The 26,896-nt window shown below is 29.3% G+C and overlaps 1 protein-coding gene across 3 annotated transcripts in view; it reads left to right on the forward strand.

Annotated features, from left to right (window-relative positions):
* Nucleotides 1-26,676, forward strand: part of LOC142325482 (uncharacterized) — a 38,825-nt gene extending 12,149 nt beyond the window's left edge. For 2 of the 3 annotated variants that reach the window (XM_075367299.1, XM_075367301.1), the window contains exons 4-7: nucleotides 10,285-11,221; nucleotides 15,131-15,371; nucleotides 17,237-17,470; nucleotides 20,545-26,676. In XM_075367299.1, coding sequence (XP_075223414.1) covers nucleotides 10,285-11,221; nucleotides 15,131-15,371; nucleotides 17,237-17,470; nucleotides 20,545-20,621 — 1,489 coding nt within the window. In that variant the 3' untranslated portion in view covers nucleotides 20,622-26,676. The remainder of the gene's footprint in view (nucleotides 1-10,284; nucleotides 11,222-15,130; nucleotides 15,372-17,236; nucleotides 17,471-20,544) is intronic. The other variant, XM_075367300.1, reaches the window with a different exon arrangement.
* The last annotated feature ends 220 nt before the right edge of the window (nucleotides 26,677-26,896 follow it).

A 26,896-nucleotide genomic window follows, 5' to 3' on the forward strand; every position in this document is an offset into this window, starting at 1 on the left:
GTGGGACTTCTGATCAGAGTAGATCAGCTTAGAATTATTTTTATCCTTGCTTCAAGATACGACTCTCTAAGGCAGTTCAGGTTACATCCAGATTTATTTTATGGTAATATATATAATATATAAAATAAGAAATTACGAGAGCGCACTAGTTTTTACCCCAACACATAAAAAAATCGCTATATGGGAGATTACCCAAAAAAAACAGAAGAATGAAATAATAAATAACCTAAACAAATAAAATGAAGCAATAAATTTATAAATAAAAAGCACTTACCCCTAGTTGGTGATATTTTGGCGTGTGTGATACACGAGAAAGCATACGTCTATGCAGAGTGGTACCTCACAAGCAACTCACCTCCAGACTGATCTTACGTGAATGCCATTTGCCGAGCACACAACGCATTGTCTAAAACTGTTTGTTCCCTCACGTTTAGGAAAATGTCTTGCTTCACAATTTTCAAGACGTAACAATTCACAATTTCTTACATAAGATCCTCGTGCAGAAAATCCCATGAGATGATAAAACAAGCCCTTTCAAAACCTCATTTTGAAACCATCTGAAGGATTGGTTTTTCTCCATCTTATTGACTGACTTGTAAGCCGTATAAGCATTGACAAGGAGCATATCAAAAATGTAGAAAAAAGTTTTTTTTCGTCCATTTTGTCATGCGCCTATGTAAGTAATAGCTTGAAGACAGACGATCAGATAGATCAACAGCCCTCATGTAATTATTGTAGTCTACAATCATTATAGGTCTCACGACATTTTCTGTACCGCGAATTGTTACGCTGTATTTACCCTCTTCATCAGGCCCATGAATAGAAGACAGAAGTGTTACCTTTCGCTTGTCATTGAATAGAATACAAGATATTCCATCCAGTGTCGTACGACAGGCTAACCGGTGTCTGGTCAAACCTAATTGTTTACGTCTGTTTCGTGTGAATTCAGCTGGCATTCCAACACAATTGGATCGAGCTGTTCCACAAGCTAGAATTCCCACATCTTTCAGTCGTCTATATAATTGCAGGGATGAAAAAAAATTGTTCATATACAAATGATATCCACAATTTTCATAACCTGCAATTAGATTGATAACTGTACGTTCAGTAATTGTTTCGTTTACATTTAGTTCTTCTTGTTGTCTCCCGAGATATACACTCATATCGAATGTGTACCCAAAATTATCGCAAAGTCTGTAAACCTTTATCCCAAAGCGCTTTCGTTTACTAGGTATATACTGCCAAAACAAGACTTCCCTTGTAGGCGCATAAAACCTCATCAACTACGATTTGTTATCATGGATTACAGAGTTCGCAAGATTTCTGACGTGTAATTTCAAATATTTCGCATACTCTCCAGAGACGGTCATAGTTACCAGTTTGCATTTCTGATTCTATTGGTGGATCCTGGTTAGTGAACTGTAAATACTTCAAAATATGAAGAAAGACAGTTCTAGGTAATGTATTCCCAAACCAAGCTATGTGGGAAACCTCGTCAGTTGACCAGCATGCTTGTAAAGTGTGTCTTACAGTATGACCCATTTCCAGGATGATTGCAAAGAAACATTTCATCTGATCAAGACTAACATCACCTTGAATTCTGTCCTTAGGTAATGGTCTATCAGGTCTACGGCTTTGAAAATACAAATTAGTTTGTAATGTTACTTTTTCAAGGATAGCCCCAAAAAACAACATAAATACAGAAAACGGCGTCTGCCCATGAATATGGGGATCAGGAATATATTCAGGCACATTCTGTAAATTCCTACGACGCTACTTAGGCCGACCTCTCTTACGAGGAGCGGATTTAGCCAAAAAGGTCGGGATTCTTTACAAATGCACCTGGTTCCGGACCCGTAAAAGGCAAACTGTTTAGTGTGTCATATTTACACCTATCAGTACAAACTAACCAGGGACTTCCAAGAACCGGCAGATGACCTTCCAACTCGTAACCTTCGTCATCTGTAACTGTTTTGTCATTTTGGGCCCGGTCAGTTGGATTTCCATGTAACTCCGCCATGTCAAGTTCCTCATCTTAGAGAGGAAACTCAACAGCTGGTTGCATTTCAATATCCAACTGCACTGGAGAACGATAATGGATTTCATGAAATAGATTACCGTTTCCTTTAGCAGGTGGATGTAGAACTGAACCAGCTACATTTATTTTCTGTTCCGTGTCAGTATCGCTACTCAAATGACCTGGATCATCATCGTCGCTACTAAAATTCAGGAGATGCGGTTCTGAAAAATCGATACCCCTAATTTCAGTATTTTTGATGTCGTCCAAGCCCTCAAGGTCGTCACTGTCATTTTCATCATAATCTGAAATTCCTTCGTCAAGAGCAAGCCTAATCTGTTTGTCATTCATTGTCTCGATAAAAAAAAACGGATGTAATTTTGAAAAAAATAATGAAATAATATATTAACGACGGTATGCGATAGTAAGAACTTACTGCAGTTGTACGCATGTAATAGTTGCATGCACTCGTCCTCGCACAATAAAGTAACATATGTTAACTGAAAGTAGATTTATAAAATTCCCACCACTTAAAAGGCTATTCAGATTGACAAAAAACCATTTTTACTGTATACTGTTATTCATTACGAATCGTTATGCGTTTCATATTTGCCGATATCTTTTGTCACAAAAGATATATTAGACCTCAAATAAAAGTGACACATTTATGACCACAAATTCCTTTTTTTTTTGTGTGCGTATAACATAATTTATTATGTGTTTCAATACATCGATATGTTGCTAATATAATAAGCTATTTTTGTAAATAATAAATAAATCCGTAACCCTCATAGCAATTATAATACACAAGTCACACACACACACACACACACAAGCACATTTCTGAGAAAAAAATGGGTATATTCTTTCTAGTCTAAATAAAACATTTTACATCGTATAAACGTCGTTCAAATTGTATAATAAAACTGATTCCTTTGTGAATATAAAAAAAATAACAGACTTAGATCCCATATAAAATGATTTTGTAACAGCATTTTAAAACTGACACTGCACAGAGCCAGTTATGGCTACATGATCTGAAAAGTTTTTAAATTACATAAACACATTTTTTTTTAAATGAAAAGTACATAAAATTTTATTTCATTCACTTCTGATATTTTTTTAATGTTATTATTTATTGTAAAAAGTGTTTTATAATCAGAGGTTAATAATTATTAATAAATCAATATATTTAAATTTAAAAAAAGGATATGAAGTAGGAAGGGGAAGTGGGTCTTCCCCTTGTAAGATCCAAAAATTTCATTATTTAAAATTTTATTTGGCTATAACTCTGGAACCAATGAAAAGAAGTACCACTTACGATATATTGTTCAAAAGCTCTCAATGAGGGCTTATTACAGTTAAGAAAAAGTAAAAAAATCCAAATGTTTTGGATTTCGGTCTTTTTGGACACTTTTGGTCCAGTCAATTGTAATCAAAGAGGTGTTGCACAACTAGATGTTATAACAGTCCTAAATCCAAAATTTCAACATGCTATGGCTAATCGTTTTTGAGTTATGCGAGATACATACGTACAGATGTTTGATTTGAATGTTTAATTTCTTTTTTGACAGACTTTGTTTATCATAATACTTAACTTCAGCAATTAAGTAGCCAAGCTGGTTTATTGTAATGCCCTTTGAATTTTTTTTACCATCTTTTGTTCTCTTTATTTTTAAAAACCATGAAAATATTTTATTAAAGTTGATCAATTTCTTATTTTTTAATGAAGCTTAAGAAAATTACTTTTAAAAACCTCCAAAAATGTTAAACAATTGAATCATTTTTTCAAAATGTCTCTAATTTTACTGCATGTCGATTACTCTCCTCTATTGTAAAATTCTAGAATAGATTACGAACTATAGTTATTAAAATTTTCCACTTGGTTACAGAGTTTGTACGAGGAATTTTTCCGAGGCAATTCAAGAGAATGTTTGCATAATTCACCTTGTGCTGATGCATTTTCATTACCTTCACGACAAACATTTTGTACAGTACGCACTTAAACAATACACATAGTTGTAATCACATTAAAAACATGTGTTGCATTAAAAACCTTCTTAATAGTAGCATTAGGTTTGCTATGAATAAGTTCTTTCAAACAATTATACACCCTATAAATCATTTTTTTAGATTGTTTCCAAAAAGTAGGACTGTATGCTGCCATTTTAACTTACACGCTTACACAATTAAAATAATGTAACTTTCACAAGATCAGCCAAAGAAACTACACGTCTGATTGATATAAAACCGTAATCTTAACTGGTCGAAAATATTACAAAACAAAATTTGCATATGCGATACCTAACAGATGTAACGTCTTGAAATAGTAAACATAGACTATTAAATATAACAATTAAACTAAATAATATAAATAATTATGTCAGTTTTTTATTTAACTAAAGTTTGCCTTTGTACATAACTGTTACTCAATAATAATACAAAAACGAATGAAATAGTTCGATTGCAAAATATGTAGGGAAACATTTAGAGTTTTTTTTAGAATGAGATAATTTTATTGTGTATGTACTTAAGCGGAATTATAGAAATTTGATTGCAATTTTTGTGATTTAGTTATCTACTGAAAATAGTGTACTTGATTCTATAAATTAGAATGTCAGTTTTCATATTTGTATTAATGAACACTTAAACTTAGAAACCACTGGGCTACTGATGTGTCAGAAAATATCAAATAGTTTGACTAAACTATTTGTGGTCACTCTGACAAATGTTAAATTAATAAAAACAAATAAAATTACTTTAAGACTCTTTGCCATTTTCTGAGAACAGGTTACTTGCCCAGAAAACTTGATTTGTCAGTAATAAATACGCTGTAAGCTAACTGCTAAGATTGAAGAGTTTTAAAAAACCAAAAAATCTTACTCATGGAAATACAATATTAATGTGTAAAATTGTAAGTGTCGTAAATCTATCAAATCTTGTGATTTGTGGTATTTGCTGGCACCTACCAAAATAGCATTGCAGCCAATGCATTGAGGTAAATGTTAAAATGAAACTCTTGTTTTTAAAAGCAAAAAAACAAGCAGTTTACCAATGTAATGGAAAAATGAGTCACGAATATTAACATATTAATAATTCAACCTGTTTTTTCTCAACAGTTTGTTCAAGGTATGAGAAAAGATTTTAGTAGCATTTTAAAAATGAACATAAAGGCTTCCATTCCAGTTTAAAACAAATATTCCATATGTACATTTGCTGTTTATAAAAAACATTTATTTTTTTTTATTTAAAAAATTGCCTCAAGCAGGTAATAACTTTACTTAAACACATGTAGATCATGAAATAGTGCACCAGATATAAATATATATTCAACATGTATGAGCTTTCTCTTATAGCATTCTCCTATATACAATGCAATTACAATTATTGTTTTATATGTATAATAATGTACTGTAAGCTATCACTAGTTTGATGTCACGGCATGCTGATGATACGTAATTAAAAACTTTGTTGAGTCTTTGTTATTGATGTTTAGCAACAATATAATTTGTAACGCTCACACCATTATTCAGTTCAGTGGAAGAAAGTATTTCAGTCTGTTATGTTACCTCCATAAGGTACAATACAATTTATAGTTCATTATAAAAGTTTTATTCAGTGTTATTTTCATTAATTTTAATTTACCCTGTGTTTTTGTACCGAGCAGGTTTTAACAATGAGTGATTCTGTCTTGAAACATAAACCAAGAAAACCCTTAAGTAGCTCTGAAAAAAAATAATCAGCAGTGTATATATAACCTTAAAACAAAATAACCCTGAAACTACGGTCAGAGACATTGCTCAGTAAGCAAGTAGTGCAACAGATATTAACAAAAGAGCAATTTTTAATATAATTAAGAAACACAAAATTGATGGTAACTAAAAAGACTCGTTAAAAAGATTGAAAAGTTGAATGATTTTACTGAAACTGCTATCAAAAAAAAGTTATTATTTCAATAACGTTTTGTTTATAATTAAATATAATAATATTATAATGAAAATATTCTGTTTGGTGACTAATTCACACTCATTAAGAGATATGTGGTCCCTAGGGAATGGAAATTCTGATCTCATTCGTGAATAAAAACAAATGTTTTTTTTTTGTATTTTTTCACTAACTATGCACTAATAAAAATGTATTACTATATAACTAAAGCCCATCAAATTTTCTAAAACATTCTTTGTTATTTAATTATAGAAAATATGTAGAGAAAAAAATTCTAGGGGTATGAATTTAAATTAGTTTTTTAATTTATTTGGGGTTGTATATATACATTTAAACATACATTTGATGTTTGAACAAGAAGGATGAAATGAGTAACTGTATGAACATTGAGAATATTCAGGAGTTCATTTTAAAGTGACGTCATTAGGATCTCTAAAACTATAAAAAACTAAAAATTAAAAAAAACTTTAAAGGAGGAACTTTGCTAAATTTTTCTGAAATATATACCAAATATATATATATATATATATATATATATACATATACACTACAACTTTGAAATTAATTTACTGTGAAATATTATATGAAATCAAATTTAAGACAAAACATCTTGGAAATTAAATGTGTACATTCAGATTTACCCTGTTAAGGTTTGTATGGTCTTGAATATTTATCAGTCACCTTATTTGAGAGGTTTTATTAATAAATTCAAAAAATCTCTTTACACCTCTGATTCACTTCAAAATGTCTTACTTTTACTTGTTATAATTCACAAATTTCATATGAAATTTTGAATTATATTTGTGCATTCAGATTGTATCAACGTTTGAAATGTTCATCGTATTGTTTTAAATGGATCTGTTAAATCTGAAACCACACAATTTTTGTAATTTTTTTCATTTGTTATGTTATGTATGGGGATATGTTAATCTTTCAAAATACTACTCGTTAAGATATAGGCACATTATGTTGGCTTCATTATAAATTCAGTTTAATAGAGTGAAGTTAAGATGAGCAAATTTTTTATTATAATTTTGTATTTTATTTATTGTTAAATTGTGAATACAGGAGGGAAGAAAGCTTACTTTAAATTGGCATATTTTTATTGCATACTTCAAATCCATCACTTATTTATCAGCATCTTGTTAATTTCATTATTTGTAACTATATATTATAGTTGTGTGTATGTTTTAACAGGATATTGTAACATTTCATGACTCTTGACAGGAATATTAAACTTAGTTAAAGATTGTTTAGCGTAAGTTACTTCATACAATTGTGATGTAATGATCACATGAGCCAAAAGAAGGATTGTATAACTTGAAAGTTGTGTAACTGAAAAACAATCTTGGAATAGTATACTCTTCCATTTTAAAACTAGCAAAGTTGATCAGTTACAATTATTTACCCTAGTTTTTCATTAAAAATACTGTCTAAAGCTGGTTTTTAACTTACGTTTTTGGAGTAATTAAAAAAAAAATTAATATTTTATTTTAGAAATCTCTTGACATTTTTTCAGCATCAGTTTAAAAATAAATAGGCAGTAAAAACATAATCTAAAGAAGTAACTTGCAGAATTAGCTTAAAAATAAATCTTTTTGTAATTTGAGTTCAAAGGTTGGTAATCCAAAAAGTTACAGATGTTGAAATTAATTTTATAGATTTAAACAAGTATACGCATTCTTCATTTGATTAATAAGAAGTTTATCATACCTTACTAAGTAAACTTTTTATCAGGAAATTTTAATCTGTTAAGAAATATTTCTGCAAAAAAATGTTTTATATATTTAAATAGTGATGATTAGGCAATAGTGATGATATAAGGCATTGTTTAATAAGCTCACTTTGTTGTTTACAGATACAGATTGCATTATTGCTATTTTTTTAGTAATTTTCTTTTTATCATTAATTTTTTTAAATAAAAAGAGTGATATAGAAAGGGTTGTAAACAAGTGTGATTTAGAAGAGATTAATTTGGTTAAAGTATTAAGTTTTTTTGTATTTGACATTAGCTACTATGAAATAACTATAACTTTTAATAATTATTGATGTCATGTATACTTTAGTAATAAAGTAATTGAACAGTAACATTTGTTTGTTCTCTTTGTAAAAGAATATATAAATTCTCTCAAGAATAAAGCACTGTAAAATAAATACTAGAAATTTAAAAAACCAATGCATAAAAAAGTTTTAGTGCATAAATATTTCTCGAGAACAATTTTGAAGATTTTTGGTTTAGAGAAAAAATAAAAATAAAAAATTGGCAAAAATAATTTTTTTTCTCACAATTTACAAAAGTATATGTGATTTTCTGAATAATATTTTTTTTTTAAGATCATGATTAATTCAATTCATAAGCATGCCTTGTGATTAGGAATGTATTACAGAAATTTATTACAATGTGATAAATATACCATGCTTGACCAGGATTCGACTCAGTCAAGGTTTGATATAATTGATTTATAATACTTAAGGTTTAAATGATTTTGCACTTAATTGAGAAGTAGGTTATTGAAATAAGAGCTAGGTTTAAGTAGTTTACTGTTAGCATCTTTTTCTTGTTTCCTTTCATTCCTTTATTGTTTACATTATGAAATTTCATTGTAAATTTGATTTTCTCATTTATTCTTTTGTAAACTAACTTAGAAATAAAACATTTTTCATTTAACTGTGCAGTTTGGCAATTAAAAGAATGCTTTAAAGAGTAACTCTATAAAGTCATTGATTCAGTGTATCATTTTGCTCAAAGAAGTAAGCTAAATTATCTTTAAGGATGGGACCATAAACATATATACTTGATTCTGCATTATGAAAAGACTTTTTTATAATATTTTAGAGTTTGAGTTGACCAGAAATTTAGTCTGTGGATAAAACTTACCACATAATTTAGTCCTCATCACTCGCCAAAAGGTTGCTATACCTATTCGTTTAATTTGTCATTTGTGAAACAACCAAGAAAATCAACTTAGTACATGAACATCATTCATTGCATGTGAATGCATTATTAATAAAGAAATTAGTAAACTATTACAATTCTGTAAGATCTTTCCTTTACTTTTTATTACAGTATCCATAACAGATTTTAACAACTTTGATTGAATTTAAAAATTTATGTTACTTAAAAGTTTTTTCTTTGTATAAAATTCACAAGCATTCAAGAGATGTTAAATCGATAGCACATACAATGTCTAGACAGTAACTCTTGTTATGATGTAACATATCAGCAGCAATGTTAATAAATAGTGATTATTCTTGCCTTTAAATCTTCCATACCAGCAATCCAAGACTTTTATATGATCCTTGAGGAAACCCCATTTAAAGACATCACAAGTCTGATGATATAATGACCAAGCTGTTGGAACATCGCAATAAATCCATCGATTAAGAAATTAGTTGTTCAGAAATTCATGAACAGGTATAGTCCAATGTAGTGGGGTGCCATCTTGCTGGGAAATGACAGTAGGTTGTAAATGTTTTAGCGATGGATAGGTAAAATTTTCTAAGATATCAAGGTAATGTTGCTAATTACAGTTCGTTCATGAAAGAAAAAAAAATCACTTGTCACACAAACCACACACACATTAACGTTCAGACTAATATGCTCAGCATTTAAATGTAATTGTTTGATTCACTGATTGTCTCATTATGTTTATTTAACTTTACTGAGAATTCAAAAGTAGCCTCATCAGAAAAAATAATTTTATTAAGATAATTCTCATATTTTCCCAATGGTAATAATAAAACTTTCATTATCATATGTAAGTACACATTTTTAAACATTTCTTTAAAGTATTATAAACAGCTGAACAAGTAATTTTAATTATGTGCTGCTTGCCCTGTTAACTTGTGGATTGTGAATAAATGCCTGTTGTTCTCTTTTACATGTGGCCCCCAATAACATTTCTTGTGTTCAACATGTTCCATGATTTTGAAACTTTTTATATTGTGCATGAATAGTAGGCTATAACAGCGGAATCTATAATATCACATTATAAATTTAAGTTGAACCACTCTATTTGGTTTTGTTTCTATGAACTATCTGATTCTGGACCTTCTCTTGAGCATTCATGGCTACTGTTTGGCTGTGAACCAAACCATGTTTCACTTGCACATGACCAAGAATGCTGTTTGTGAATCTATTTGAATATTACTATTTACTAAAATCTGCCCATATCATCTACAGTTTACATTTAAATTGTTATTAATAGTTAAAGGTTAAAATCTTTTATCTATATGTTGTATATTGAATAATTGTTATTAATGTTTTATTATTAAAGTTAACTATTGATTTTTATTGTTAAAGTAATTTTATTTTGTTCTAGAAAAATTCGTAGACCAGATCAGCAAATGTATATTCCTAGACCAAGAAGATCAGAAACAAATATGCAAAATTCACCTGTAAATAATAATTTTGAAACAACCCCTAACAAGTCACAAAATTTCCAACAATCTTGCATAGATTCTCAGAGTTTACATAATGAACGTGCTGCAGCTACAACCACTACTGTAACAATAAAAAATGAATGTTCCAGTGAAGAAGCAGATCCATTAAGACATAGTGAGAATAATACAAATGGATTTAGTAATATTTCTAACTTGGTACATTTAACAGAAAATACTAGTAGAAATAATAGTTCTGATTCAATTTCTAGTTTATCATCAGGAAATTTACAAAAAGATGATGGTTGTCCTAACAATTTACTTTTGACTGAATTAAATACATCAGATTCAATAGATGTATCACTTAGTGAAAATAATAATAGTAATTGTAGTTATAACAGTAGTGACAGTAGCAGTGATAGTAGTTCTATGGTTCCAGACACAAGTATGGTTTTCGGTGATGAAGTGCCATGTAATGATTTGAATGGAGTGCAGCAAATATTTGGTAAGGAAAAAGAAAAGCATAAAGAAGTTTCATTGAATTTAGTACTTAACAGTGAAAATGAAGAAAAAGAAATCTTATATTCAAAAAGAAAAGAAACCCATGAAACTGAAAATAATGAAACTGTTAATAATAGAGCTAAGCAAATCCATTTAATTGATGATAGTATTATTAGTGAAAAATTACCGGTACATGTTGACAGTGTTAATTGTGATAAAAGTCTAAAAATAAGTAATTACAGTAAAACTGATGTTACTGAAAATAATATTGACGTAGTAATTAAGCATGAAAATGACAAAGAAACATTAGACAAATGTGATTGGGAATCGTTATTTGATGATGAAGGAAATTGTTTAGAGCCTAATCTCTTAAATGAGGTAAGTATTTGTAATATCTATTTTTATATAATTCAAAACTGTATGTTAAGTGATAAAAGCATTAATGTGTTTATAAAACTATTTTTTTACTTCTTGCTTTGTTTCTCTTTCCTATTTTGTACATTTGCAATTTATCCTTCTGCAGAACATTTTATGAATTAAATATTTTATATTGGTGACCGAAATGGTAAACTAAACACTTACTGCTTTATAATTTTTGATGTTTTTAATTTAATTCTAAAACATTTTGATTCTATTTAAAACTGTTGACTGAATCATTTTTTGAAGTATTTTGTTTTAATATTCAGTTTATTTGGGCCAGTTGGAAGAGATAAATCATCAGTTTAATGGCACTTTTAGCAGAATCAAATATTTTAATAGCATTGACTAATACTATCTCATAGTGAAGGAGATAAAAACTGCAAGCAAGTAATTTTGTAATTTTTAGCTTACTCACACTAACATTTTCAAGTTATAACTTGGATGTTTGAAGTCAAATTTGAATAAAACCAAGGTGTAATTTCATTCATAATGAAATAGAAAATTTTCCATAATATACAATCACTTCCTAATGCTAGTACAGGGTGCCCCATATAAAATGCAACCCATCTATGTCAGTAGGTATATTTAAATAAAGAAGGCATTTGTAAGTTATTAAATTAAATATTTTATTTCCAAATTTTCCAATAACTTAAATTCTAGATTAAATGCGGAAGTGGGCTTCATCTTTATGGATAACATGCTTCCACCCTTTTCATTGTGTTTCTTGCAACTGTTTTCAAAGTTTGTCGGTTGATATTTAAAACAGCTTGTTCAGTATTGACCTTCAGTTCAAGTGTCGTGGTTTGTTGCTGTAAGACTTCTTCTTTGGTGACCAAAACAATTTGGCAATCTTGGTGGCCATAAGCCACAGCCATTAACATGGTCACTGAACTAATTAAGGGCAGTCGTTAATGCCTATCCTTAGCATGTTAATTTTAGCTATATTGAACACCCATTATCTCAGGACCTATTAATACTATAGACTTCAAATTTTTTCTGGATACTTGTTAATTTAAGTAGATTAGATCATTTAGAATTATTGTAAACCACATCCCTAACTAATGAATTATAAATTAATAATTATTATAGTAATAATTTTTTTTTTCAATTTTTTAGGAATTGTTATTTTTAAGTTACCTATTTTAATATTGCTCAGCTTCATAATCTGGGTCATTAGTGTTAGCTTCTTGTTCTCATAACTTTAGCTTTTAATTTTTGCTTGTCTGTCTTGCCTCTTTTCTGCATTTCTTGAACTATTTTTTCCGCCTCGGTTACCCATTCATTCTGTGTCAATCTTTTTTAAACTTTGTATGGTATTGAGAATGGCATTGATTCCAAGATGCTGCAGAATTTCACACTTCCTAATATTTACATTATTAAATGTTAACACTGTATCATGTACTCCAAACTGAAGTGTTTCCTTTGCTACAATAATTTTTTTTTTGTAACCGTTTCCAAATTATGTGGTTGAGAGACAGTTCTGCATCTGTTCGTGGAGACTTTTTATCAACAAACCTTCATCAGATAAACTTTGAAATATTGGCTTTGTAGCTTGAAGAACAGACATTGGAAAAAACGTTTTGTGAGTAAGAACAGTTTTTACTGGTAAATTTGTCAGTATTACTGCCAAATTTGAGCTTTGTTTGCAAAACAGCTGACACAATTATTTTAAAATCATAAAATATTTATTTGTTAACATATATGAATCTTCTATCAAATGACAGAAAATATTGAAAAATAAACAGAAAGAATTCAAAAAAAATATTTTTTCGTTACACCTTACTGTTACGACTGCTCTAAATCAGAAGTTGAATTTGCGTAGTGTAATGTTGCACCGGCATTTTAGGTAGAACCAGCAGTAATGGTGTACTCAAAGAAAAGAGGTCCAATAATTTTTTTTGTGATATCACACACCATAGCCCATCTTTTACAGGTGCAATTGTTATTCATGATATATGAGGAGTTTCAGCACTCCAAATTGTACTTTTTTACTTCTCTAATGCATTTAATATAAATCCATGTAAAACATTTTGGTTGTTCAAAACCATTGATTGAAACATTTTTTGATGTTTGAAATATTTTATTTTAGTATTCAGTTTATTTGGCCAGTTGGAAGAAATAAATATCCAGTTTAATGGTATTTGGTACTGGTAAATAAAAATAAATATTTTGTAAGGAAAAAGAAAAGCATAAAGAAGTTTCATTGAATTTAGTACTTAACAGTGAAAATGAAGAAAAAGAAATCTTATATTCAAAAAGAAAAGAATCCCGTAAAATTGAAAATAATGAAACTGTTAATAATAGAGCTAAGCAAATCCATTTAATTGATGATAGTGTTAATAATGAAAAATTACTAATACATGTTGACAGTGTTAATTGTGATAAAAGTCTAAGAATAAGTAATCAGAGTAAAACTGATGTTACTTAAAATAATATTGACATAGTAATTAAGCATGAAAATGACAAAGTAACATTAGACAAATATGATTGGTAATCGTTATTTGATGCTGAAGGAAATTGTTTTGTAGCCATCCAGATGAAACCACGCCTCATGCACACATCGATGAAACCAATGACAAAATTCTAGCCATTTTTTCTTTGTCTGGACCAAGAAATTGATGAAGTGTTTGAATTTGATATGGTCTAAGTTTAATATTTTTGTTGTCTGATGAACGGTTAATTTTGGTAAATTAATTTCAGCTGACAAGTATCTAATTGATTTTTTTGGTGAGGCAGTAATCAGTCTTTGATTTCATTGACTGTATCTGCAATCAACACTGTCATCAATCTTTTGTATTTCTTGTTATTAATAGAACCCTTTTTTCTTTTTCTGTTTAGCCTCCGGAACCACCGTAAGGTATTACTTCAGAGGATGATATTTATTTATGTAAATGAAGTCTAGTCTTGTACAATTTCAGGTCGACCATTCCTGGGATGTGTGATTAATTGAAACCCAACCACCAGAGAACACCAGTATCCACAATGCAGTATTCAAATCCATATGAAAGTAACTACCTTTACTAGGATTTGAACCTTAGAACTCTCGACTTCAAAATCAGCTGATTTGTGGTGATAAGTTAACCACTAGATAATCCTGGTGGGCTTATTAATAAAACCTGTCTCTAAATTTAGCCACTAACCTTAAAACTGATGTCTTCTTAGGTGCTGGTTTATCATGGTACTTAATGGCAAAAAGATTCTTGCACTGCCAACTACTGATCGCATGCTAAAGTATGACTCAAGAATAAAAACAGCATCTTCTCTTTAACAATGCACAGAGCATTATGACCACTTTGTTATTGCTATCAGTAGCTGTCTACTATGTCAGCACAATGTTCACTTATTGGACGAGTCCATTCCATTAAAATGTAGGGGAGTTGGATAGTCAATTCAAATGTTATGGAAGGCTGATTGGTGGGTTGTGTTTTAAATGCGACACCCAGCAATTTTTGAAATAGAATGAAAATTACAAATGACTATTTTGAGTGAGATATGCCAACATAAAATTTGTATATTTATTTCATAGAAAATATTAATTTAAAAAAATATACACCTTATTCAGTATATATAAATCTATACTTAAAAATGACAAAGAACAGAATGATAAAATACGTGCTAGGTCTATGTTTATAGGAACGTTATTCTTATTCTGTTGTTACAAACATACTACTGAAATAATGTTTTCAGTAGTAAGTTTTAGTATATTGAGCAAATGTGATTGATTTTAATAAAAAAGAATCCATTTGCTTTTTGACAATGAAACTTAAACCATAGTGATTAAGTGCACTAATAACACTGGTATTCTATAGTAAACTTATTACAGTTTCATTTTTTAAATGTTTTAATTCATTAATCAACATTTTTCAGCTATCAAAGTCAGTCGGTCGTGTAAAAGTAACAGCTGCACCTAGTGATTATCGTTCATTCCAAACTGTAGAAGAAAGAAGTAGTGATGGAGAATGTATTGTTGAAATATATGGATTTCCTGCAGAATTTAAAACACGTGATCTATTGAACATATTTGCTGCATATAGAAGTAGAGCTGGATTTCAATTAAAATGGGTGGATGATACTCATGCTTTGGGAGTTTTCAATAGCCCTGTTGTTGGTATGTGATAATCCATTTTCCAGTAGTTTCAATTTTAAAATATTTGCAGCTCTATGTATGTTTTATTTTTTTTTTTTTTTACCTATTGCAAATTTTTTTTCTACAGTAAAATAATATTTTTTTCTTTTCTACATTTAGAAATGTAATTAAATCATACAGAAATAGACAAAAATTACCTCATGTAAACTAAATTAATTCTAAATACAAACATATTTCGAAGTATTATAATAATTTGTTTATTTGTTTTGTTTGTGCAACAGAACAGTTACACAAAACCTTTGTATGTTGCACAATATCACATAAAATCACATAAGAATAGCCACAAGTCAACAACCCACATATAAATTAAAAATACAATATTCAAAATACAATAATAATAATAATATAGTCAAATACAAAAAAATAATAATTAGAACTTTAAAAACGGTAGCTATGGACTGATAATAAAAACACATAGATGAAAACATACAAAAGCACAATATTACTAATACATTCCAAATAAAACAAGTTATAAGCAATAATCCTTAAAAAAACAACAATAATTTTAAAATCATGAAAGTGAGCATTACACCAAGGACAATAATCCATCGCCACCCTCTCAAATTTTTAATGAAGGTCGTCTCATCTTCCCAAAAGCTAGCTTATCCTGGAACTCCACTGCAACACTGGTACACCGCTCAATCGGAGACACGGTGGAACCAACCAGTGTCACAAATTGCCGGTTGTAATAAATTATTATTATTATATAATAATAATAATATTCTTCAAACAGTGTACTAAATAAATTTATGTATTACACATTTGTCAACATATAAATGTCTATAACAGGAATTTTGAAATGAAGTACAGTCTATAGTAATTCTATGTGGCAGCGCTATCCCTTAACAGTTAATAAAAATTAAGTGCTTCTAAAAAATTCCCTTTACTCTTTTTACTAACACATTTAAAAATAAAAATTGATAAAAGGAAAATATGAATGATTACTGTGCAGTATTTTGTTTCACTAATAGTGGCAGTGATAATTTACCATTAATAAAAAAATATCTACAAGAGTTATCTCAGGATAAATCAATTAACTAAAAGGGTACCAATAATCAGTTATATCAACTTTAACTTACAGATAAATCATTTCTTAATTAGTTTCAGAATATTTATTTAGTAAACCCCTATTAATTAAGTTGTTATAACTGTTATTAGTTAACTTATTAAGCTGCAAATAATTAAACATCATGATAATTAAAATCCTTCTTTAAACCGTTATGACTTCCAAGTAAGATTGCCATCAGTTTTTACAGCCAAATATTTTCTTGCAGTTGCAGCCATCAGTTTTGTGCAGTTAATCATGTCTACTGTCCCTTTCTTGACTGTATGACAATATATGACTGAAATATTTTAGATAATTTGTGAAGTGGTTCCATCTAATCCAGTAAAAAAGATGAATAAATAAGGAGTGAAACAACAAAAGACTTTTTCTAGTGTACTAACGATGTTAATGTTGTATTTCTCATCTCATTTGTCATCTCAGATTCAGATAATTTCAGAAAATAAATCTCAAAAATATATTTAAATTTAACTTCAAAATAGTATTAATGATCAGGTACTATTACTACAGACTTGAGAATATACATATTTTCCTGGCTGCTTGCAGTATGGACATCATTGCTTCAGGTTGGTATTTTTTCCCAAAAAGATGAAATTTTATACAGATTTCTGACTCTTGGAAGTAATAATCAACTTTTCAAGATTCAGCGCTTAATTTATATTAGTTTAATGTATTTTCACATTTTTAGGAGATTATTAGTTGAATTGTTATTTAAGCGTTTTAAAAAATGTGATTGACAATAAAATAATTTTTCTCTTTTTAGCCGATGAAGTGTTACAATGCGAGTTACCATTCGTAAAAACTCGTCCTTTAAGACTAGCACTGCCTGAATCACGTAATAAAGCAAGAACTATACCAATAACATTACCACCTGCTGCAAGGCCTAAAACATGTCCTGCTCTAGCAAAACGTCTAGTTACTGGTGCTCTTGGTCTTAGGATACCTACAGATAGGAAAAAACGTGAAGAAGAAAAACTTATATTGAAAGAAGCTAGAGGTAATATACTGGTGTTGTGCTTGTGATTCTATACTGAATATATTACTATTAAATTATATAACTGATAGAACAGTATAGTTGTTATAGTATGAAATAACGCAGTTGTTATGAATATAACTGTATATAATTCCATATTACAGACTTTGATGATCTTACTCAAAAATAGCTATAATTATTTTATCATTAACTATACTTCTACTCTTGAATTAGCTATTTTAAAGTATACTTGTGTTAATATTTTAATTGTTTGTAATTGAAATTATTTCATTAAAATTAGTTCATACCTGCTCAATATGTCTTTGGACAACTACTCTGATAGTTTGAAGCAGCATATATAACATTGTTTTGATACAGAGAGGGATATATTAATCTGTTACTTTACACTATCTGTCCAATCTTTCTAATGCAGAGAAAATCTTGAGATAAAATTGACAATACCCAAAGAGTTGTTTTCTCTATGAATAGTGATATTCATTATAAGGCCTGGTCTCTGTTTGGAAGATGTCTCTTATTAGGCTGAAACTTGTGTTTCTGTGGGCTTGGCGTGCCGATATCCAAACATATATGTGGCTTGCTGAAGAACACAGCAGTGGGTGATATTCTTTACTCCCCAGAGATTAATGTGTATGAAACAAAACACACAGCTCTTCCACCCAGCCATAATGCCTTAATAAAATTTAGTGATAGTACAAGCAAGGAATTGCTATTAAGACAAAATGCATGTGTTACTTGGATTCATTCCTAGATGAGAAATTCAATTTGAAAATAAAGCAATCGTAATTCACAAAATACGTGTAGTTTGGCTGTTAAGGAAGAAAAAACAGACAATTGGAAAAACAGTTATTTTGTTAAATTCTAAATACCTTAATCTTTAATAAAATGAAAGGTCATCTCAACCTTTCATTTTACCGGTCCCAGGTTCAAATCCCAGTCAGGCATGGCGTTTTCATTCACACTACAAATCATTTATCTCATCCTTTGAAACAATACCTAATGGTGGTCCGGGAGGTTAAAAGAAGAAATAAATACCTTAATCTGTATCAAACTAAGGCGCTTTAAATTAGCATTAATTTGAAGATATCCTGTTCATAGGAATTCTGCTTGTGACAAAATGTTTCTGGACTTCATTGAATTTCTGGCCAACAAAAAATTTCTTGAGGATCATAATCAAATGGAAAATATTTGACACTTAAATCCTGACTGTTGGCAATGATTGAATTCCTAGTGAAATTATTTGAGTAGTTCCTGTGTTGTGTGAGCAATGTGCAGAGTTATGTGTACTCAAGATGCAGCTACTGTAAGCTGGAACTCGGTAGGCTATTCATACATTATTTTTTTTTTTGGAGTTTGACAAAACTTATAAATTCTCGCGTCTTATGCTATGAATTTCTTCAAACAAAAAATTCCGTCATTTCCAAAAACAGTGGATATTATTTTCTTGCAGAAAGAGTTGCCTTTAATTTCTTTTCTTTCAAGAAAGCAGTTGCTGGCATCGGAGTGAATATTTGCTTTCCATTGTCATATGTCAAACCGAAGTTTCACTAACAGTGACTGTCATTATAAATTCTTTGTTAAAGGATTTTATTGGTTGTTTTGATTGTTCTGCTTTCATAGAAAGTTTTCAGTCAGCTTACCTTGTACAATAAATTTTCTGCTATAATTATGCAAATATCATTTAAGAAACTTGTGTAAGTAATATTGCATCTTTCTATTTAATAATTTTTTTTTATTGCATTTATTTTTAGATGCTATATTTTCTGTAATTGTTTTTTATTTCAAGATTTAATTCGGTTTCAGTAATATTCATTACTTTTTATTATATTAGCATGTGAATGTAGTTTTAATTTTTTTTTTTTTTTTTTTAAAACTGAGAAAATTAACAAATTTTCTCAGTAATTTTGTTATTACTTGTTAAAGTTTATATATTCTCTATCTTTCTTAACTCTGGCTTAACTAAGAATTACATTAGATTCTAAGGATTAATTAAGAAAGGAATTTAAGCCTTAATCAGTACACAGTTAAAATTTATTCTTTCTCATTTTCTTTTATTACCTATTCTCTTTATTTCTTTCAAGTAAAAGAAGAGCCGGTTCCTGTCATCTCACATTTAACTTATTCTACTGTATTCAAACTATAGCAATCGCCAAAGAATAGTAGTTCAATTTAAAACTTATAATACATTAGTATTATATTTTATAAAATATTATAGGCTGGATTTACTGTGATACATTTATGTGATTATTGCTAATAGATATGAGGTCTGATCAAAAAAGATACAGATTGAATTAATTTTCTTAAAAAGGTTTTGAAATTTTGAAATAATTTTCTTTTGAAGTTTAATAAGAAAGTGCTCCACAAACTGTGTTGCACAAGTAGATTGCAAAGACTAAACTTTTGTTTTGGAATATATATAAATCAGTGATTATCATGATTAATGAAAGTTTCATAAAGATAGTTTTCTGTGTTTTTGACATATTCATGCAAGTTACTAGCAACTGTAATGTGCCTGATTTTAGTCTGCTGAGAGCAGGTTTGGCACAAACTATATTGCTCTGCTTCTCATTTCTAAAACATATGTAAAAATCAGTTTAGCTGAACTAAAACTAATATTTAAGCCTGGAGAAGTTAGATAACTCTTTATTCTCTGATGCACAATGCATATAAGTTTTGCTGGTTGAAAATGTATAAGATCTATTTATCACTTTGACCACCCACCTTCAAAACATTTATTCTACCCATAAACTTGCGACTCATATTGTCCTCCCAGTAAACTTTATAACTTGAATTAGGGTTTCTTGAAGTAGTTTTGGCAAATTCTGATGCAAGTTCACAAATGTTTTTTTTCCTACTTCACAATTAATTATACACAAATCCAGCGATATTTTTAGCAAACCAGATGAGTAGGAGACATGACTCACAGGATTTGCATGGTAGGTTTGAACTTAAACCTTTGCCCAGCGGCTTGCAACAGCATTGCTCAGTCTCATGGAACTTAATATTACCAGTTCGAATACTTTTTGATAAGATCTCATATTAATTCTTTGCATGACTAATAATTATATTATTTATTACAGATCAGAGGAGGCTAGCTGCAAAACAAAGAGAAGCTGCTTGGGAAGGTACTATAGGAACTGGTTTTTCACCAATTTAATGTAATTACAAATTTGTGTATATATGTACATAAGTGTTTTTAATTAGTAATTCATTGGAGTTCCTCTTAAATAATAGAATGTACTCTGAACAACCTTCCATTAAGTACAGACTGTTGTACTTTTCTATAATTTTAAGAAAAGAAAATGAAAATCTTAATTGTGATGACATAACCTCCTGTTCTCTTTTATGACTTGTCTTTATTTATTAATAATTCAAAAAAAAATTACATGTTACTCTAAAAACTACTTATATTTTTTTATATTTAAAAAATGTTTGTTAAACTATTAAAATTATATTAATTGATAGTATTATTGAAATGTTCATATACAAATAAATGGATGTGCATTTTTTATACATAAATAATGAATTTTTGAAACGCTATAAGAAACTGTAATTAATGTAGATGAATTCATATGTAATGAAAGAATTTTGTACTGCTATGTATTTTTCATGGTAATTTATATGTATATACCTACTTATTATAAGTCTTTTGAGGAGCATATGAATTGAAGACATATAATAATGAGACTGTTGCAAAAGTTTTATGAAAATGTTAAAAAACTTATTTTTTTGTGGCATTTAAAGGTGGTAGCATGTCTGACAGTGGCAGTTTAATAAAGCAATAGGAACAGTTGTGGTAGCCACTAATATGTCAGGTACCGTTATAAAAATTGCTTGTGTAAGATAAAATCACATCATTAGGTCCCTTGAATCCAGCAATGATTTAAATTGGATGATCATGACACTTTGATAATGTCGAGGTATTTTATAAATGGCTTAATTGATAAAGGAAAATTGTAAAATTCTCTTATTAACAGTCAGTTGCTCTGAACATTAGCGTTACTGTTTAGAACATTTGAATCTCATTTAAGTCACTTACTTCCCATTAGATACATCACAATTACAGCTTGAATTAGTGTAAGAAACTTAAAAGTTCATTACCATAAAAAGAATTTAATCAGATTCCCAAAATAATCAATAATAATAATAATAAGTTTTTCTACAATAACATTAAAAGACTGAGTAAAGTGTAAGTTCAGGTATGATTTCATGATGCTTTTATTAAAAGCTGGGTTTAGATATTTTCCACTGATGAGATTAGAGGTCTTACTAATAACTAACAGTGATATAATGTGTAACTCTGTGATTATACAGGAATTGAAAACTAAATTATATTTGCTTATAAATTGTCAAGGAGGTAATAATTTAAAAAATAAACAGAATAATATATAGATGATTATGATGATGTTAATAAAAAGTTATAAAAATTACTTATGATAAAGTAATAAATATATTAAAGTATTAAATGGTTTTATCCTAATAAACTGTCACAAATTTTGGAAGAAAAACAAAAGAAAATTACCAATTCTTTTCAAAGTATAGGCAGATTTTTAAAATAGCATAAATATTTCAATATAATGTCTCTACATTAAATGTATTCACTCATATTAAAACTAAAAATTAACAAAACATGTAAATACAGTAGTATATTTATATATATTAGGTGTTTGCTTTTAACAAAAAAAAAAGAAAAATATTTAATATACATTAGAAAAAACCTTCAAAATTTTAAATTGCTGTAGTTTTTTTACTTCCTTGTACAAAATCAAAAAAATTGTATGTTGGACTTTGGGCTTTTCCTTCACTGTAGTAACAAGCTCTCATTGAGTGAGAGCTTTTCAAATATATATCATAAGTAGTACTTATTTTCATTGGTCTAGAGTTATAGCCAAATGAAATTTTAATTAATGAAATATTTGAATCTGAAAGCGCATCGGTTCGAATCAGACTTAATCTCCTTTTTTAACTTTTTTTTTTTTAATTTAAATACATGGATTTATTAATAATTATTAACGTCATTGTAAAAAAAAATTTACAATACATAATAATTCAATAACAAAAAAAAATCAGATGTTTTTAATGAAATAGAATTTTACGTTCTTTTCATTTTAAAAAAATGTGTAAATGTAATTTAATAGGCGTACAAGGAAGTCATGTGTTGTCCACATTAGATTTTTTAAGATTGATTTCGTGTTGTTGTATAGTACATTTTGGTGGTCATAAGACTGGGCAGTGGATCCTTACCATTAAAAAAATTAAAAGATTAAGTACAATGTTTTTGTTTTTTGTACATTTTTAAATATATTTCTTTGAAAAAACTTTTTTTTGTGTTCTCATGCTCATTATATGGTACGAGGCATATTCACAAAGTAAGGACTGTCACCTTACATTTAAATATTAGCAGCTCTGGCATGCAGGGCCATCTATTGGCTATTTACAAATCCACTGCAGATGATTCAGTAGTCTTTTGCCTGCCAGTAAATGCAGATCGCAATGTCCGTTACAGTTGTACTGCTGCCAGTTATGAAGTACGAGCTGTGATTGATTTTTGTGTCAGACTGACAAAATTGTTTAACAAGTTAAATGAAAACTGCAATGTGATCGGCGATTGACAATTAGTACTCTGGCTGATGAATCTGCACAGCTTGGACACACCTCTATTTACACGATTGTCACAGAAAAGCTCAGATATCACAAATTATGTGCAAGATGGGTACCAAAAATGCTCACCAACCAACACAAAGAGCAAAGAATGTGGAGTGGACGAGCGTTTTTGGATGCTATCAACGAGATGAAGATTATTTATTTTCCCACATTGTTACAGGTGACAAGACAGATATCCTACACAAATGCAGAATCAACAAGTCAATGCAGTTGCGCCATTCAAGTTCCCCAAAATCAACAAAATTTAAGCAATCTCCATACTTTAGTCGAAAAATGTTGGCTACTGATTTTTGGGACAAAAAGGGCATCATTTTGGTTGATTTCATGGAACATGAATCAACAATTACAGCTGATGTATACTGCGAAACTCTTACAACTGAGACATACGATCCAAAATCGACAATGCAGGAAACTGTCATCTGGCATTATCCTCCTTCAGAACGCGTGTCCTCATACTGCTGCCTTAACCAAGAAGATTTAAGATTTTTATTGGGAACTTTTTGACCACCCTCCATATAGTCCCAACCTTGCACCTAGTGACTACTTCCTCTTCTTGCATTTGAAAAAGTGGCTTGGTGGGTAATGGTTTGAAAATTATGAGGACTCAAGACTGCCATTGTCAACTGGTTCAATTCCCAGGCGGCAAACTTCTATGCAGAGCGGTTAAAGAAACTGGTGTAGCATTACAGAAAGAGCTTAGAAATGAATGACGATTATGTGGAAAAGTGAAGTAGATATGTAGTAAACTAAAACTGTAAGTAAAAACCTTTTCTCACGAGTTAATAATTTTTAATGACCAAATGGGCCCATGCTTTATGAATATGCCTCCTAGTACTATTATATTTGTGCAGTTTATGTACACACAAAACCAATAGCTGTATCATACATGTAAAACCTCTCAAGAAGATGCAGTAATTAATCATTTAGACAGGTGGTCTCAAAGGTTGTAAAAATTGTTTTCTTCACATCCCAAAACTCTGTTGTTTGTTGCAGATCTGTCATTACAGAAATTTATAAATGGTGGGAAATCTTGTTTCCTGAAGGATCAGCATTTATGGAAGAACTCTAGCACTGATCTTCACGATACATGAATTATTTATTTAGGATTGGGCTGGAAAGATTTGATGTTTAAAGTGGTACCTGTTTGTTTCTCAATAACTTTCTATCCTTCAATTATAACTGTTTTTTTATTAGGTCCCTCATTTTGGAACGTACTAAAAGTATGTTAAACATTTATTCACATAAAACATAATCTTTCTGTAAAACAACATACTTATTTGGTTTTATATATAAAAAATTTAGTATAAAACTATAGAATGATGCAGGTGAAACATTTCATTATTCTATATATATATATATTCTACAATTGTTAGAAATGCCATTTTTTCCTGAAATCTAGTAATAGTATAATGAAAATATAAAATAATTTTAAAATTTTATTATATGTATTTAAAAAAGTTTATTAATTCTTTGTGACACGTAATTGAGACTTATGCACCTTATGCAAGCAGTTTTGTTTCCTTTTTCTACCTTTTGTTATATAAACATAGCATCTGCATATAGATAATTTTCTCAACTCAAGAAATCTACAATCTTCTTGATAACCATTTAGCTGTTAGGGTTTTAATAACATCAACTGTGAAAGGCAATCAACATCTTACCGGCACATCTTCAAATTTTAAAAACTTCTCTAATCTGTATGTACATACAACATGTCAGATACTTCAATTGTATTTGTGTATTCATTGTACTGTTGTATTGTATCTTGTTTTAATATTCTCCCCTCTACTTTTTCTAGAATTTGCTTTTATCTTGTACATAGGCAAGGGTTATTCTGGATATGAAAGTAAGATTTTTTCATTTACTAAAAAATGTACTATTGAGTTAGGCATAACTCAATTAGTTAGTATCTTTACTAACATTTCCTGTTACATTAATTTCCAGTTCGAAAAGCTTTTTAAGAGTACAAAGAAAATTGTCCACAAACCAAATGGTACCCCTTTGAGATATAGCAATATCTCGACAGGCAATGCTTATGAATTTATTTTTTCCCTCCTGATTATAAGGGCATAAATGGGTAACAAGGTATTATCTAATATAACTCTTACCTTCTGGATGTCTAATGTTGGACACAACTTCCTATTTACCAGTCATTCCCTAACAGTCCTATTTGTATTAATACATTTTTTCAAGCAGTTTCCTAATTTTACTCATGGAATTTAGTTCAGTTTTTTAAAGAATAAATTCAGTATTTGTAAACCATGTAAGTAACTGAGAGTCTTCATTGTGGAGGTTTTGTTTACAATAACAAATGACATAATATCCATAATGTTTTTTTCTGGGACTACCTTATAAATAAATTTTTGCTTATAATTAAGGCAATTGATATTTTTTCAAGAAATAAATTTCACTTCTTGAACTAAATATGATAAGAGGCCTTACAATCCTGCATTTCTAAAGGGCATTTACTGAACAGTTAATAATTCAATTACATTCTCATTTACCAAATTCTTGAATTATCAAAGGTTGTTTTTAACAAGCTAAGCTTGCTTACCTTGATAAAACCCTTTATAGATTTAATAGAGTTCTAGTTACTGTCTAATGTCTGAAGAAAAAGCTATTTGTTGCAACACCATATATTTAAACTGATCAATATAAAATCATAATTCAATAATGTGTATTGCATCCATTATTTTGGTTACCTTGGTCTCTAAAGGAATTTTAACCAGGGTGAAGCCAACCCTCCATGGATAGATCATGTCTTCTCACTATTCACCTATTCCTTTTATCTTGGTTCGCTTCTCCCTAGTGGTGTTCTGTGCACTTCGGATCTGTAAGGACAATGGACCCTTTAAACTTACTGCATCTGTGGTATGTATGTGATTGGCCCTCCCTATTAGCTTAATCTGGAAATGGTTACTATAAGTAATGATTGCTATACTAAAAGCTCAACCTGTAGCTTACATGCTTCTCTGGTATAGTCAGTTTGCAATTTATACATGCATACATTTAAAGGAACTAGTTTATAAATAGGGAGTAAGTAATTGTATAACCACGAGAATGGTTATAATTCATGTAACATTGATAGTAGTCTTGCATATAATGACGGCCTGTTCCATCCCTCTTAGAAAGTTGTTACATCAGATCTGTCCCACTAGTCTTGATTGAGAGGTTTACAGATATGATTATGTAACAATCTGGCAATATATGTAGTTAGTTTCATATTATAATTTTTTATTCTAATATCTGTATAGTAAAATTTCTTTTAAATGTATGATTTGGAAGTGTATATTTAATTCATGAGTATTTTTAACTAAATTAAATGATTTGTATTATTGTTTATTTTCATATATTAATTTATTATAGTTACCATTAAAATAAATATGATTTTATTGACTAGTATTAATATTGTTATTGTGTTTTTATTTTATTGAAATTAAAAGACAACTAAAAAATATAATTTAAAATTTATTCATAAAGTTTGTTAACACTGATGTTGTTTTTTTTTGTGTGTGTGTAATAATCAATATAATGTAATTGCATTTTAATTTTGTCTTTATTTATAAATATTGTCCTAACTTCAATCAGTTTATTGAAAATAGATCATTAATTTCAGCATCTATTGTTCATTGCCTGAAGTATAATGTAAAGTTTGAAATTGAAACTGTTAGAACCAACAAAATTAAAATATATATGTAATAGAAGACTCAAATAAGAATAATGAGCTTGAATCAATAATGGTACAGTTATAAAAAGTATTCACTCATA

The sequence above is a fragment of the Lycorma delicatula genome, chromosome 5, assembly GCF_047948215.1.
Source record: "Lycorma delicatula isolate Av1 chromosome 5, ASM4794821v1, whole genome shotgun sequence".
NCBI lineage: Eukaryota > Metazoa > Arthropoda > Insecta > Hemiptera > Fulgoridae > Lycorma > Lycorma delicatula.